Genomic DNA, 16,094 nt, shown 5'->3' with positions numbered 1-16,094 from the left:
CCCGTTTTCTCCCACTGCTTCGCCAGCCCTTTGCCTTAATGCAGAATAGCAACTGGGGAGAAAAAGGCAGAGCAGATGTGTAAGGCCTTGTGATTGCTCTCTCTGTGAGACCTCTGTCTGGAAGCACCCCGAGTAGAAGAAGATTTCACAAAATAGTAGAGTTGGAAGTGGGGCAAGAAGACCATCCAGTCCAGACCTCAAAACTCCCCTCCATTTTAAGAAAGCTTGAATTGCATAATTTCTTGCTATCGCAGCTGAAGCACAGAAAAAAGACCTCTTTTTTTTTTTTTCTGAAGAGCAGGGAGCATGAAGAACCTATGGAATTGCGGAACTTGGCAAAACAAGTCTCTGCTCACAGGCTCCCATAAAAATGGGCGCTCCCGCTCCTTGTCGTTTTTTGGAAGAATATCTCAGCAGAATGTAAACATGATCTCCCTCCTCAAACAACCCTCTCTTTATGAACTCTGCATGTGCCCAGAAAACCTCTGCAAGCAGGGAGTTTGGAGGACCTCGGGGGCAACCCTGCCTGGATGTGACTGGCCTGGGTGGGCCGCACAGGATGGCGGAAACCGGGAGCTGCCTCTCTACAGACAGACAGACTCGTGCCCTGACCCGTCAGTCCAGAGTTAAGAACCGCAATTAACGTGACATCTAAACTTTAAATTCTGGCTTGCGGAGAGAAGCAAGGCAGGGGATTTACCTGGAAACAGTTTCTGCAGAGCCCGGGCTGATGTTACAGGCAAGCCAGATCACCAGCTATGTTAGAATTCCTTTATTGGTTTTATCTGGAATTCCAAGGGTGTGACCACTGCCGCCTCTTGTTCTGTCCTGCCATTTTTCCTTCTCTCTGTCTGTCTGCTCTCTCTGTCCTGTTTTATATTTGGCTGCGTTTTTAAAGAGGATTTCTCACTTAAATCCCTTCCCCACATGAAGAACCGCATGGCTGCTGCTTTGTGAGGTAGGATTTTCACAATATATGTTTTTAAATCTCTTTGGTTTTGGACTTAGAGCAAAATGATCCAAAGCAACTGATAAATAATCCTATTTATTTCCCCCTAGAACTGGAATTCTGGGGATTTTTTTTTCCCCTGGGGGGGAACCTTCGTACAAAAGGGGATCATTCTTTGTCTACTCTTAAATCTTTCAAGGGCTGGGGAACTGAAACACAGAGGCGTTGTGCAAATTGCGGGGTTTTTATGTAAGGCACAGGTGGGCAATTCTGGGTGGTCCAGGGGCCACTTTCACCCCCAGTATCCGTTCCCCGTGGACACAGTCCGAGAACAACAGGCAGAGCTGTTCCTGCAAGCCAAGCACGGCCCTTTTAGTGTTCCACCGCCAAGCAGAGGGTTTCCCTTAAAATAAGTGCATAAATACGGCCTGCTCAAGTGCCCCTGAATTTGGCGGGGCAGCGGCGGCCCCTTCTTGCCCACCCAGGCCATGGGCCCCCGCCTCTCACCTCCTGCGCCTGGTTCAAGCGGCTCTGGAGATGCAGCGCCTCCTTCTCCAGCTGGTTCAGGCGCTGCCCCCGCGCATGAGCCGACTCCAGCTGCCCCTCCAGCATGGCTTTCGTCTCCAGCAAGGCCTGGGAGAACTCGCGCTCCTCCTGCCGAGGGAAAACTACATTTCAAGGCAGGTCTGGGAATCTCCAGAGCTGGGCTGTGACCTCTTCTGCCCCGGGGAGCTTCCTTGGTCACTGGGGCCACGGATGGCTCTCCAGTCAGCTCCCAGCAGGTGCTTGGGGGCCACCATTTTCATGCCCCTCCAATGCCCCCAGCAGAGCATTGCTCCAGGGCATTGTGGGAAATTTTAATGGCAGCCCCGAGATGGGGGCTCTGGGCAGGCTCTGGGGGAGGAGCGGGCCCCGGATGACCACCTGAGGGGTGCAGGTGTGTACGAAGCACCTGGGCAAGCCTTCCCTCACACCACCAAGAAAGTGTCGCCGCCTCCCATCTTTATCGAGCTGCCCGCTACAGGCTTTGAGAGGTTCTCGTGTCTCTAAGAATCGTATTACGAAGCAAGAACTCTGCTAGGCACAACTCTTCCCCTTGCACAGCTGTGGTGGTGGGAAAAATCGTAAAATTCTCCCTTCTGTGTAATTCCTCAAAGCGCAGAAACCCTTTCGGGGTCTGTAAGGTCGCATCCACCCTAAACTGCATTCTTCTCCTGAATTCCTATTAATTTTATTTCATGTTCATTTGTGCCTCCACACAGGTGTGGCCTCTAAGGCCCTCTCCTTCTCCTCCCCATTTTATCTTCACAACAACCCTGCGGGGTAGGTTAAGCAGCACGAGAGTTTCAAGGCCTCCAAACGGCTCCTACCCACAGACATCTGGAAAAGGTCATGTAGTGGGGAATCTAATAGGGTTTAAGCACCTCCAACAGCACTTTCAGCATCCCCACAATTCTCAGGAGCAACCACGACAGTTTTAAACCAGACTGACATCGGTTTACAATTTGTAGTACAGGTGTGCACAGGTGTGGAGGTCTCCTGGGGACTTTTTTCTCATCTCTTTCCTCACTAAACCCTCCCCTTTGCCCTACGTCAGGGGTCTCAAACTCAACTTACCTGGGGACTGCTGGAAGCAGAGTCTGGGTGAGGCTGGGCCGCATCAAGTATTCCACCACCGCGGTGGTGGTGGGCCGCTCATCCCGCATCGCTCCCAGAGGCCGGCCCGGGTGCCGCCAGCGCTTGGAAGGCCGCAGGGCCCCTTCCCCGTGCCCCACTCGTCCCGGCAATTGGCCTGCGGGCCGCGAGTTTGAGACCCCTGTCTTACGTAGTCCCTTCTCTTTCAACTTGAAAGGCCGGGTAATTTTTTCAAGAATGCGGCTGGAAAAACGCATCCATTTGCCCAAGCGAAGTCAGAGCAGCAGAAGCGCCGCACCCCCGCCCACCAGGAGCAGCATCCGAGACGGCTGGGCCTATGAAAGGGTAGGGACAGAGATTCGCATTTTACTCGCCTGGGGACCGAGGACGGACCCGTGCGCGATCTCACCTTCAGCTGGGCACGGCAGCGCTCCAGGCCGGGCAGCCGTTCTCTCAAGGCCGCCAGCTCTGCCTGGAGCCGTTCTGTGCGGAGCGCCTTCTCCCGCAGGGCATCCAGTTCATCGCGGTACAGGGTGGCCAGGCGGGCCTCCCCGGCTAAAGCCCGGTTCTGCAAAAGATGGTTGAGGGTGAATTAGAAATAAGAGACTTTGGGGGGATTTTGTAGCAGCAGAACACTTAAGACAATGGAGGAATTATTATTTATTTTGGCTTTGTTTTGTTATGCGGAAACTTAACAGAATAACATTAAAAACTACCTGCATCCCGGTTAATATAATAAAACCTCTACATGGTTCACATATAAAAATGATCAGCTAAAATGCACATATAGAATAAAATACAACACAAGCAAAAATGATGCCTGCTGCCCGGTTTGCTTCACCAGTATTGTGCCTTTTGCTTTGATCTTAAATATTGTAAAATATTTGAATGGAGTTTTCGTATTAAGCCTGGTATTTAATTTCTGGTTCTGTGGACAGACTTTTTGCTATGGGAAGTGGTATATCTTATGGCTGCATGCCACTTAGAGAGCGGGTGATTAAGTGGCCTTATAAATATAAAAATAATAAAAATATCAGAAGTAATATTAACAACAACAACGATTTTCAACTGATGCACACAGGATTCATCGTGACGGCACAAGCAAGGGGGCTTTTTGCGGGGGGTGGTTAAATGTGACTCTTTTGCTCATTCTGGAACTGTAGCGGCTGCTACTGGGAAAGTCTGTTTTCCCACGGCAACGATGACCTGGGTTACACACAAGGGTAACTGGTGCTACTGTGCTGCAGACATGCATCGGTACCCCATCTGTGTATAAATGGTTAGGGGACCATTCGCAAACATACGCACTGGGCCAGCATGAGCCTAAAAGTTCTCTCCAGTACCTCTTGCCGCAGTTTTTGAAGTTGTCCTTCCAGATCTTTCAGCTCATCCTGCTGATCTAGCAGTTCCTCCAACTTCTCTTCCCTGCGGCATCAAGAGAGATGTATTGATCAGCTCCATGAAAAGCATTTTACATCTCTGAAGAATAAGAGCTGTTTAAGGGGGCTTGCAAGAAGGATTTAAAACCATCAGAAAACATCGCCACATTAGGAAAAAATGCATTCAAAAAGGTGGGGACGGCCGGTTTTAGCCTTCACGCTGTTCCAGGCTGGGGAATAAGAACAGGCAGACAACTATGTGGAAACATAAAGAGGACTTCTAGAGGTTTTGAATTTTCATCACCCCAGGCAGCTCTGCAACGGACAGGCATGCGAGGGGTGCTCATCCAAAGCATCTGTATGTGAACAGAACAGCAGCTGAAGAATGTAATGACAAATGGAAATTCTATTATACCCAGTACAATTAACGGGGTGAAAAAGGGAGTTTTTAAAAAGTAGTTGAGGTAGTTGCTTTAAGTAACTGACTTAAAGCAACTGGAAAATTTGCTGGAGCACAGAAGAATAGCTGCTTCTTTTCCGAGCTCCCATAGAGTGCTGGATGGCAGAAAGATGAATTTGTGGGGTTGAATGTATTGATTGCATTTGTTTTGAATCCCTTGGCAACTTTATTCTATTTTACTTTATTTTACATATACTTTTCTTCTTGTATTCAGTTTACATTAAGGAAATAATAATTAAAAAAGAGCACAAAGCATCCGGAAGGCACTCAGGTGGAAGGCGGCTGCTTTAGCTGCTCTCGCTTATTTATTTATTATTAATTATAATTGTTTCTTACTGGAGGAGCCAAGCAGGAATTATCATGCATGAGCACACTTTCTCGAGACCCTGAAGTCACGATGTGGAGGAGTCTGAGTTTGGCAATTAATGTGTGGCCCTAACAATGAACCACGAGAGCAATCAACCACACTTTGTTGTAGGGAATTTTGAGGTGATCTCCATCAGATACGCGTTCAGCAGGGCCAGCACCGCCGTCAGGCAGAGCAGGAGAGTTTATTAACTAACTTCATTTCTATGCTGCCCCATCGCCCGAGACGCTTCAGGCAGCAAGATGCTGCAAGGGGCAAGCCAGGTTTTGAGAAGGGAAGCTGCAGATGACGCCATCTGCCCGGTGCCCCCCAAGCCACCCTGCCCCCCAAGCCACCCTTCCAGGAGGGTAGAAGGTCCTGTGCCAGAATGCACTGGATCAGCCCCGACATTTTGGTAAACACTTATGGGAAGTCACAGAACCGCGAGCGGCTCAGTCCCAGACGCCTGTCTCCTTTGGAGTCCCCGAGCCCCGCTTTTATGCCCCACCGACTCATCCACCCGCACGTCACTCCTGCTCAGAGGGGCCTGCCCCACCCCCACTCACAGCTCTTGCTGCAGACGCCGCACCTGGGCCCGGGTTTCGGCCAGCTGCACTCCAAAATGCGGGCGGCTGTTCTCTGGTGGGGGAACGAGATCCATTTCCCTGGCTTGCTGCAGCTCCCACAATTTCTGTGCAGGGGTGACAGAGAAAAAGTGAGCAGTGCGGATTCAAAAGCAGGAACAGGGAGCAGGGTGGAGGGATTCTGTAGGGGACATGCCCCATTCAGTGCAACTGCACCCATTTCCCGAAATGTTCGATGGGGAAACTAATTCGACGGCTAATGAGCACAAACGGATGGAATGACTGGCAAAAAAATAATAATAATAATGTGATGAAAAGGATTTTTGTGAATCGCTCTGTTTAAACCCACCAAACCACTGGCATTTATATGTGGCTCTTTTTTATCCTGTCCTCCTTTCTTCACCCTGCAACCAGTATAAACTGTCTTTAAGCTGGCCATGGGGCTTCGAAGGGACAGATCCCGGACAGCCTTTCCCAGGTGCACGGGACTGCAATGGCCATCATCCCCAGGCAGCATGAGAGCTGCAGCAAAAGCATCTGGGAGGTACTTGGTTATAGGAGGGCAGTCCCAGGAAAAGCCTGGGCAGGCTGTTCTACACTGGAAAAAAAGCGTCAACGCTTGGCAAATACACCGGGTCGGAGAGAACAGCGGCTTTTGTATTCTTCACCTCCAAGCCAGCATCTCGCTCGTGCGCCAGCTTGCAAATCCGGGACATCACGTCCCGGAGGAGCTGCTCCATCTCAGCAGGGCCTAGTTCCTTCCAGTGCGTCCTCAGCATGTTCTCAGGCTCCTGGGTCACCTGGGAAACAGAGCAAACTGCAAGCCTTAGAAATCCCTCTCCTGGTTTGAGCTGGTCCATCCCTCCCTCCCTCCCTCCCTCCCTCTGCATTATATATGTCCTCTGTAAAGAAAATGCTTCTTCATTTCACATTCAGGACTAAGCCCCATACTTTGCATTCCAAGAAGAGTCACTTGCAGCATAAATGGCAGCTGGGAACATCCTGTTCCACCCAGCTGTTCTCTGGATTCCTCCGCAGGGGACAGAAAAGCCCCTGATGGGGTGTGGCCAGTGATGTCAAAGACCCAGCTAACAAAAAGGCCCAGAGTTCCACCCATGAGCCCCAGCGCTTTTTTTTAAAATGCACATTGCATCAACTAGGGTGGAGGGTGATAATCAGCGGAATTGGAATGCTGGAGCCTTGAGATGACATTTGCTTGGCAGGGAAAGTACCCAGCGCCAGCTCGAGCTCCAAAGGGCCTTGTTTCGCCACTGCCTTTGTCTGGGCCAGAGGGAGCGGCAGGCAGAGAAGCTGGTGACGGTGGGGATGAGAAGGAACAGGTCCCGGGGCTCTTGGCAGCGGGCTCTGTCTGGGATGCAGGGCCTTGCCAGGCTTCCGACCACACTGACCGTCGACGCCAGCTCTGGAAGAATCCCCTCCTAGCTGATACCAGCTGTTTTAGGAGAAGCAGCAGCCATGCAACCTAAGGCTAGGAGACTCGTATTGGACTTTCTGTCTCCAGTGGATTCCTTGCACCACTGGCAGCCAGGAAAGAAACCAGTTCAGGAATAATCAATGCGAGCATGGTGGAAAAAGCTGCAGGGAGAATGTGAGGCAACATGGAATGCTTTCTTAAGGTAACATGAAATACTTTGGGGGGGGGGGGTTTCCCCTTCTGGTAAATGAAAGATTGAGAAAACAAAGGAAGAGCGGGCAAAACCTTGGGGAGGAGCCGAGAGACGTTGTCATGCCGAGTATGAAACGATTCTGCAAAGGGAAATTCGAGGCCGGTGGGGGAAAGTGGCAGAGCAGTGTCCGCACTTCACCCGCCTCCTCCGGGGACGTTTCTTTCCCCCACCTGCCATCTGCTTCTGCAACAAGGTGACACTCCCAGTCTGCCCTTTATCAGGTATTTCATGAAGCGGCAGGTAAACACAGAAGATTAATTTCAAGTGGATTTCAAGGATGTCTAGAACCGGCATCACACACTGAAAAGCCTCATCCAAAAGCAACCTTAGAAACCAACATTTTCAAAGGGTAGTTATGTCGAGGATGGGGTTGGCTTCCCCAGGCCCCTGCATCCCAGAATTCCTTTTACTTTGCTCGTGAAACTGCTCTGTTTCATTGGAGGAAGCTTGACCTGTGAAGGCCGGGGGGGGGGGGGGGGGGAAGCTGCACTCTAGGAAGAAAGCCACTGATACCTCTTGGATAGCGGAAGCCAAGGCGGCCTGGGTGTGGATGTCCAGCGTCTGAATAAGGCCGATTATCTCATCTCGCCGTTCACACTGTTGGGAGGTTACAAGAATGAGGATCAGGCTTCTCTGCAGGTGGGAGAGCGGTGACCCTTCAGCCCAAGAACCAAAATCCACTTCTGGGAAGATCTTGAGGGCTGCAGTCATTCCAAGGCCAGGTGGCTCCAAAGGCAGAAGGAGAGGGGCCAAAGGGGCCAGATATTTTGGCCTTAAAGCACATACTACCAACAACTAAGCAGGGGTATTTCAACCCTTTAGACTAGGAAACGATCTGCACAATTTTGGGGAAGCCACCAAAAACAGAAGGATGCCTGGGGGAAAGGGGAAGGCCAGCACCATCAGGGGAACCTTAAAGGGCTGGATTTGAATGTTGCACAGGGCCTGTGGGGAGCCGGGTACAAGCCCCTGCTCAGCCACAAAGCCCATAACCTTGGATCCAGCACTCTGCCTCTGCCCAAATTACCACCCCGGTTGTTGTACTGATAAAATGAGGGCTTCAGGGCTGAAGAACCCTGCAAGCTACTTTGAGCTCCTTGGAGGAAAGACAAGACTTGATGATGATGAAGATGATAATTCAACAATGGTCTGAAACCAAACCATAGTCGGAGGGCATGACCCCCATGCATCAAAAGCTTTTATCCCTAATCAGAGCTGAGGGGTATTGGAAGATGGACTTCACTGTATCAGGGATTCATCGTTAAGTTAAAAGTGAATTTCTGTCCATGGTATATTTTTATTTACATGTTATATTCTTAACATTCATTTTGTGGTCTATGCACGTTTGATGTACTTGTCGTGGCCTTTGGCCAGTCTAATAACGAGTGGCCAAAGAAAATCATTCTGCACATGCCCAGAGACAACTGCTACAAAGAGCTCCCCTGGGAATGGGGTTTAAGGCTAGTGAGACTCTCCAATTAGGCCTTCTCTTCCCATCCAATCCCCAGCTCAAAAATAAGGCCACCGGCCTTCTGGAGAGCATCTGACATCACGCTAGCCAGTGACTCGGAGGAGGCGGCCATGAAATCCAGGATCCCTCCGCCCCGAAGTACCTGGACAGCACTTCCCAGCAGGAGCAGGACCAGCTTCCTCATCTCCGTCATGGCCTGTACTGGATCAGAGCAACGTGGAAACAGGGAGCCAAGTGTTAATACGACATGGAGATAAACAAAAGTACAGCTTCCCCTTCCGCTCAGGGCCTTTCCCCAATTGCCACTTTTCTTTGGCCAATGCAGGTACGGGCAGGAATTCAACAGATGAAGCTTTCTCCATCCCCACAGAAGGAAAAGCTTCCCCAGCGAGTGGCTGTGACTGTTACAGGAACAGCAAATCCATGCGCCAAGCCTTCTCGAAGCCTGCCGGTCCAACCCCCTCAGGTTCAACCAAGTTTAAAATGCTGCTCTTGCTTCCCAAGTAAATGGGAAATGACCCTCGCCAACCTCTCTCCCTGCTGCATTATTTACTGTGGGCAGGGCCCTCACATCAGATTTCTTTAGATAAGTAACGTACTGAGGGCAGCCCCAACATTTCTGGCAGCCCAGCTATTCAATATTTGTTCACAGAAGATACACAGTTCTGGCTGACCCAATCTGCCGGCAAAATGCCTAAAACATCAGGTACCCAGATATGAATTCATTTGGAAGTTGTCGCCTAGGCTGGCAATAATACTTGTGTGTGTGTGTGTGTGTGTGTGTGTGTGTGTGTGTGTGTGTGTGTCGGGGTGGTCTAGCATAGTCTAGCAACGGCGGGAAGATACCATTCCATTCCGGGTGACCCGTTTTAAGATTAGGGCACAGGTTCTGGGGCTGAGCCTTGGGCCCTGGGTTCCAGAGCTAGGCCCAGGCCTAAATAGAACCTTAACTAGAGGATGGCTTGAAAGGTTGTCCTACTGCAGTGAGGTGCTTTCCTGCTAGTGTTGAGGGAGCCCAAATATCGAGGGAGCAGCTCGGAGGAGGTGGACCATAACAGGCAAGGTGACTGGGAAGGGGTCCCATGGTCCTGAGCTTCGGAGCGGTCTGTCCCTTCTCCCGGTGGGCCTACCTGTGAGGGGATCTCGAGCCAGAAGATGTATGTTAGGAGGGGGCGAAAGAATCAGTTGCTGCAGATCATTCTGGGGGAAAGGAAGAGATAAGTCATGTGTTGGCATCTGGGGACTCAGGTAAAGTGGAACTCAAGAGAGAGACACACACACAGACACTCTCACTCCATCCAACAGCCAAAAGAACAAAAGATATTGATTGCTATTCAAGCGAGGCAAATTCAAGAGAAAGAGCATGCTGGCCCTAAGCGTATTTAAACAGACTCTTATCGCTCATCATCTTACTGTGGCCCTGAAATAAATAACTCTCCCTCCATTTCCTTTCTTCGCCACTCCCTTTTCCTTGCACGTCTGATCTTTTCAGCTTACACACTTGCCAGAAAAAGCTTCTCTCACTCTCTTTTTTTAAGCTGCTTTCAGAGATGGCAAAAGTGCAATTTCTTTAAGTACAGTAAATAAATATCTAATTAGGCATTGTGATGACACCTGGAAGCTTCTAAGGCCTAATCGGTTCCCAGTCTTCTGCTCTGGAAGATTGCCAGGAATGAGTTGGGTCCATTGCTCGTGACATGAAAGGTTCAGGAGGGAACCCACCTGGTAAAAGCCACGTAGCCGCCGCACGAGGGTCTGGAGCATTTGCAACCTGCGCGCCTCGTCAGTCTGTTCATTCCACGGAGGTCGCCCTCCCCCGGGAATCTGGTCTCTACAAAAAGGTAACAGAGTGCATGGGAGAATGAGTGGCAAGGGAATTCCAATTCCAAACATTCGTCTCTCTTTCCCAGTATCTGAGAATGTCTGAGCAGCCCAATTGTTAAAAGCCCCAAAGAGTGCCAAGTTTAGCCAGGGTGTATTTGCACTAAAATCTGATCCCAGAAGTGTTTCCATCTCAGCAGGAAAGACCAGGATCCATAATTCTGTAGGCAAGGGGTGTGCACGAAAGCGGGGGCTCTCTAACAGGTAATTTTCTGCACCCTTGATAAACGATTGTTCCCAGGATTCCCTGGGCAAGGGGGAAGCCACGATGTTTACACCTCTTTAAAACAGATAGCTTTATTTCTAACTCTCCAGATATATATCTATAGATTGGTGGTTATAGAAATACAGACAGAATTTTGTGATATGTTAATACAGATAAAGAATTGGGTGATCTCATTCATTCATTCATTTAAACCTTTTCTATACTGTCCTCTATCAAATAGTCTCAGGACGGTTTTACAAAGCACAGTACAGCGTCGATTCTGTACAATAAAACCACCATTAAAATCACTCTCTAAACCTTAAAATACTGGGAAAATAAAAAGGTTTTGGCCTGGTGCTGAAAAGAATTCAGTGTCGGTGCCAAGCAAACCTCTCTGGGGAGCATATTCCATAACCAGGGTGCCACCACAGACAAGGCCGTCCTCCGGGTAGTCACCCTCTTAATCTCCTTCAAGGAGGGCTCCCACAGAAGGACCTCTGACCCAGGTTTGCAAGTAGGGAAAATCTTTCAGTAAGGCATGATGCTTGCTCAGTTCAGGGGCTTTGGCGCTGGGCTGCCATCCGTTGCCTCCCTCCCTGCCTTCTGGAAAGAAGGGGGTCCTCAAACCAGCCTGATCCACACAAGCCTAGTGCACCCTTGTCCCCCAGTTGCCAGAGGGGGAACTACAGCTCTGAACCCGTATCAGGTGACCTGAGGAACCAATAGGGTCTCACCCAACTCTATAAATGCTGACACTGGCCAAACTTTTCAGTCTGGGCTGTTCTGATGTCCTGGTTGGAATTTTTCGTTTTTTAGTGGATTCCTTCCTGGCCACCAGGCTTAGCACCCTCCATACTGTGGCTGTCCAGGGGATCTGGGAGTTGTCATTCAACACAACTGGCAATTAACGGCACTTTTTGTGCATATGTTAGAAACATTAAAGAGGGAATCTCATTAGTGCATTTTTGGTTGCCACATCTCTTTCCTGCCTTTCCCCCCAAGAAGCTGCAGCCATGATCCGCCTCCTCTCCATTTTAATCCTCACAACAGCCCTGTGAGGTAGGACAGGCTGAGTCAGACACTGGCTAAGCGAGGACTCTAAGCTCCATGCCATGCTGACTTTCCCCTGCACTTTCATTTCTGTTCCAAACAGGCATCTAACAAATAGATAAAACAGGGTTTCTTTAATGCCCTTTGCCCAGAATTCACCTCTGTCCTTCCTATACAATATCTAGCCCTCTGAAGCCCAGTAAGAGCCCTTCTTTAATCCTCAAGGATTTGTGGCTTGATGAAGGGGAAAAAATGGCCATCCTTTGCCACTTAATGAATTATCACATCTTCTGTAAGTCTTTGGAGAAGCCAAGAGAGTTAAAAGCAGGAAAAACCAATAGATAGTTGTTTAGGGGGCAGAACTGGATTGCAGTTCATTTGGGATTCCTGGGTAGGGTCATGCTGGCAGAAGCTACTGGGAGTTAAAACTCTGGTGTAGAAGAAGGATAGGCAAAACAACTGCTCACATAATTTCCATGGTATGGATGAGGAAGTCCCCACTGATCAGTCCGAGGAAATATTCTTTGGGGCATTCGTGTCTCTTCTCCTGGGAGAAATGGGGCTGATCAGACCTTGAGTTCATCAGACTTTCCAAGGTTTGCATCTGGGGGGGGGGGGGGAGAAAGGAAGCAGGAGTTAAGTGAGTGATTAATCAGCTGTACTTTTAAAAAAAAAATATGTACCCCCCTCTCATGTTATCCTGGCTTGCTACAATCCTTAAAGGCATTGATTATATCATGCTTTCAGATCTGACATTCTTCCTAGGGGAACAGCTTCTTGTGCTGATAATTTATTTTGAACCTGCTTTTAAGTTCCAAGGCCAATGATAATTCAAAGGTAACAAACACAGCAGCCGAGGAGATGGAAAGTCAGGTTAAGAATATAATATTTAAAAATGCAGAGAATTTTAAAAGACTTATAAATTTTCCCCTGCCTTTGTAATAACAGCAGGATCCAGAGCAAGGATACTAAAACTAAGGGTTTCTCCAAAGACAGACCCAAAGACGAATTATCATAACCTGGGCAGATTCCAGTAGGAAAGACCCTTCCAAAACATGTAGCTGTACCAGGCTGGAAATCCAAGTGATTATTCCAATCCACATATTTTCTGCACCGTATGAACTTCAAATAAATGTATTTTTGATCATTCAGAGAGATTCAAAGCACAGGTCTCAGCCAAAATCCCATCAACACCTCTAGCTTTAACACCACTCCAAACCTTGGGCAGGAAGCCCTCCCTTTGAGTCCCCACCCCCACCCCAAGACGCCTTATCACCCCCAAAAGTTGCTTACCCAAGTGACCAGCGGCCCTGATACAAAGTCATCCAACATCTCGGCGGCATCCGCATCCATCGTGAAGTTCAGCTCTCACCTTCTCCCCCGTGAAGACCTCCTGCGGGGGTTAGGTGTGCCTTTAATCCTGCCCTACGTACTTCACCGGTATGACTTAACTTCACATTTCCTTCCGCAATCCGGGGACGGGAGGGGGGCGGGCAGGGAGGAAGCCTTGCCACCACAACCGAGATGCAGAAGGGGCTTGTTCATCTCTCATTTCCCACCATACAGGAAGTCCCCAGAGCGACACAAGCCCTTGATGAAAAATTGCCAGAGCTCAGGAGAGGTTGCTAAATGTGCCAGCCCAAATTAGGTACCGCATGCCTGTTTTACAGATGGAGAGTAGCAATTTCCCTTTGCCTGCAGCGAGGAAACCACACGCGTGTTAGTAATGGAGCAACAGGGGGCGGAAAGAAGCCTCCACTGTCACTTCAGACGGTGCTGTCAAGTTTGCAGTCTGAGCTGCGTGACTGTAAAAGAAACCGTTTTTTCATGACTCTGTGACCTTCTCAGAATCCCAAAAGCAAGCTCTTCACATGGGGACAGATCACGTAGCGAGAAGGTCGCTAAAGTATTTCTACACTGCTACGCAATCAAAGAGCTTACTGGAGTGCCTTACCTATAACCAGTAAAACAAAACAGTCCCTCACCCCGGCTTATAATCTAAGAAAGCATAACACATAAGGAAAAGGGAATGGGGAGGGAAGAGGGGAAAAAACAGCAACGGCTCTCAGCAACACGCCTCACACACAACACAGTGGTATCTGTTGTGCGTGTGCCAACCTTAGAGGACCCATAACAGCTGCATCTGATGGCCCTTTGCACTCATTCCTGCCCACACCCCATTCTTACCCCTTCGCCAAACCCTTCACTTTCTGGCCCAACAAATGCACCCGGCTGTAAATGGATCCCATTAGCCTGTCGGATTAACTGCCCTCCTTCCCAATGAACAACAAGATAATGCGAGGAAAATGTGTACACAAAAGCACCAAATCAGAGGGCTCTGAAAGAGGGTTGGGGAAGCAATCAATGCCCATTAGCACTGAGATTCTGCAATTCAAGCAGCGGAGGGGGATGCACTTAAAATCACGTGGGCACAACCTCTCTGTGGGCAGCCTGTGGCAGCCAAATTAGGGGCTACAGGGACCCAAGGTCATCCAGCAGGATGAACCTTAAGATCGTACCTCTGCCTGGATTTGCTACGCAGGAGAGGATTTACTGCAATCCCCCACCTTGCCTCTATTTGCAAATAAACACCCATTGCAAAGCTGGCTGGGAGATGGCGCAATTCGGTAACTTCTTAGCCGTGCAAGCAGTTGAATTTTCTAGATATTATGTGAATGCAAAAGGGCTGTTTCTGATGCAAGTCTTTTTAATTAAACACTCTGGTGTAAAATGTTTGGACATCAGTGGAGAAAAGTATGACGGAAATTTTGAGGCCGTGGCGCCTTTTGCTGACTCTCTTGAAAGACACAGAGCTTTAAAAAAATCACTCTTATTGGCCAAGTTTTTAGGATCAGTTTCAGATCAGGCAAAGAGTATATTAGGAAACACATACACATGCTCATCTTTAGTTTCAAAATGGCTGGAAAGTGCAAAAGATGCTTGCATTTGCTTTGTACTTTTGTTTTGAACTTCTCGTTCCTGTGGGAGACGGAAAAATCATGAGTAATCATGCCCATTCATACATTATTTGAAGGCTTTTCCGTACGACGAATTAAAAAAAAAAAACCCAACACTGTTAATATGAGGCACTTAGCAAACTGTATATATGGTGGTGCAGGAGTTAGAAACATAGAAACAGAGCAAGTTAGAAGGGGTCTCCTGGGTCATCTAGTCTGACCCCCGGCTCCGCTCACATGCCCACCATGAGCATGTCCAGCCTATCTTTGAAGACCCTCACCGATGGGGCCTCAACCACCCCTCGTGGAAGCCCATTCCACACCCTCGGGGTCCTGTCAGGAAGTCCTTCCTGGCATCCAAATTGAACCTTGATTCCTTGAGCTTGGCCCCCAGAAGTCCTGCCTTATGGTCCCAGTCTGGCTTTGCCCCCTAGCCACTGCTTAATTTTTTTTTTAAGTGCATCTATGACTTCTAGACCATTAAGTTTGGCTCAATAAGGCTACACTGACCAGCTAAGGGCTGAGAAACTGCAGCAGGCAGGAATTTCTTTCCAAAGATAAACAGTGTGGTTCTGCCCATTGCTCCCGCATCGAGCATGATTCCTCGTTAGGACTGGGGTCCCCGGTACCCTGGCAAGTTCCCACGTTGCCACCTGCCTCGTATCCCTTTCGATGCAAAGTACCATCTGCACTAGCAAGGGCTGCGCACGATGCAGAGAGAATCAACAGTTGGAGAGGCATTACAGCGCCGTGTTAATGTGTGGGGTTGTGCAACAGCCCCCTTCGAGCCCAAATAAAATATTTTAAGCCTTGGGCTTGAAGAAGCCCCTGTATGACCAGTGCATGGCAGAGTGGTTAAGTGTGTGGGACTGGGACTGTGGAGATTTGGGTTTGAGTCCCCATTCAACCTCAGAGCTCACTAGGTGATTTTGGGCCAGTCCGACTCCCGGGGTTCTTGTTGTGAGGATAAGACTGAGAAGGACGGGCGCCACCTTGTTTCTTGGAAGGAAAAAAGTGGAATATAATCAGTAAATGTTCCGCAGCACTACTGACGGGGTTCTGTTAGAAGCCTGGCCTAATCGGTTCTGCCCATTTCTAACCTGCCTACTTAGCCCAAAGGACTTCACCTGTGATATTTTATTGTTACTGCTTTATCCAGCCTGTTCAGGACTCACTACGAGTTTGCCAAGTGCTTTGCCAATTCTGCTTTGCTTTCTGCAGCTGCTTCTGGGAGTTTTGGCCTCATGCAACCTCTGCTTGCAGAGAGATGCCAACCAAATTGCCCCGAGAGTGGTAGCTGGTGCCGACCACACGGGCCTTTCGATCTTCCGAATTAGAACGACACAGTCCTATCGAATTTTACTGTTAGAGCTGCACATTTTAAACAGCTAGCTTATATACCACTGACCTGCAGTTCTGGTTCCAGAACTCAATTCTGCTGTGAAATCACGAGGCGTCTTATGCAAACTGCCATCCGACTGGATTTCGT

At 49.2% G+C, this 16,094-nt stretch overlaps 1 protein-coding gene across 2 annotated transcripts in view; it reads right to left on the bottom strand.

Annotated features, from left to right (window-relative positions):
* The window catches only part of CCDC88B (coiled-coil domain containing 88B), a 33,193-nt gene extending 18,381 nt beyond the window's left edge, over positions 1 to 14,812 (bottom strand). The window contains exons 1-12 of one of the 2 annotated variants that reach the window (XM_044448492.1): positions 14,542 to 14,812; positions 12,942 to 13,343; positions 12,116 to 12,252; positions 10,235 to 10,343; positions 9,643 to 9,712; positions 8,655 to 8,713; positions 7,555 to 7,638; positions 6,022 to 6,153; positions 5,336 to 5,460; positions 3,928 to 4,009; positions 2,994 to 3,152; positions 1,457 to 1,603 (exon numbers count right to left, since the gene is read on the bottom strand). In XM_044448492.1, the coding sequence (XP_044304427.1) occupies positions 1,457 to 1,603; positions 2,994 to 3,152; positions 3,928 to 4,009; positions 5,336 to 5,460; positions 6,022 to 6,153; positions 7,555 to 7,638; positions 8,655 to 8,713; positions 9,643 to 9,712; positions 10,235 to 10,343; positions 12,116 to 12,252; positions 12,942 to 13,001 (1,164 nt within the window). In that variant the 5' untranslated portion in view covers positions 13,002 to 13,343; positions 14,542 to 14,812. Of the gene's footprint in view, positions 1 to 1,456; positions 1,604 to 2,993; positions 3,153 to 3,927; positions 4,010 to 5,335; positions 5,461 to 6,021; positions 6,154 to 7,554; positions 7,639 to 8,654; positions 8,714 to 9,642; positions 9,713 to 10,234; positions 10,344 to 12,115; positions 12,253 to 12,941; positions 13,344 to 14,541 lie in introns of those variants that run through there. The other variant, XM_044448493.1, reaches the window with a different exon arrangement.
* Between the last annotated feature and the right edge of the window lie 1,282 nt (positions 14,813 to 16,094).

Source organism: Varanus komodoensis, unplaced genomic scaffold (genome assembly GCF_004798865.1).
Source record: "Varanus komodoensis strain SLA01 unplaced genomic scaffold, ASM479886v1 scaffold55, whole genome shotgun sequence".
In the NCBI taxonomy this organism is placed as follows: Eukaryota; Metazoa; Chordata; class Lepidosauria; order Squamata; family Varanidae; genus Varanus; species Varanus komodoensis.
Note: the sequence above shows the minus strand (reverse complement) of the source record. Positions and strands in the feature narration are given on the sequence as shown.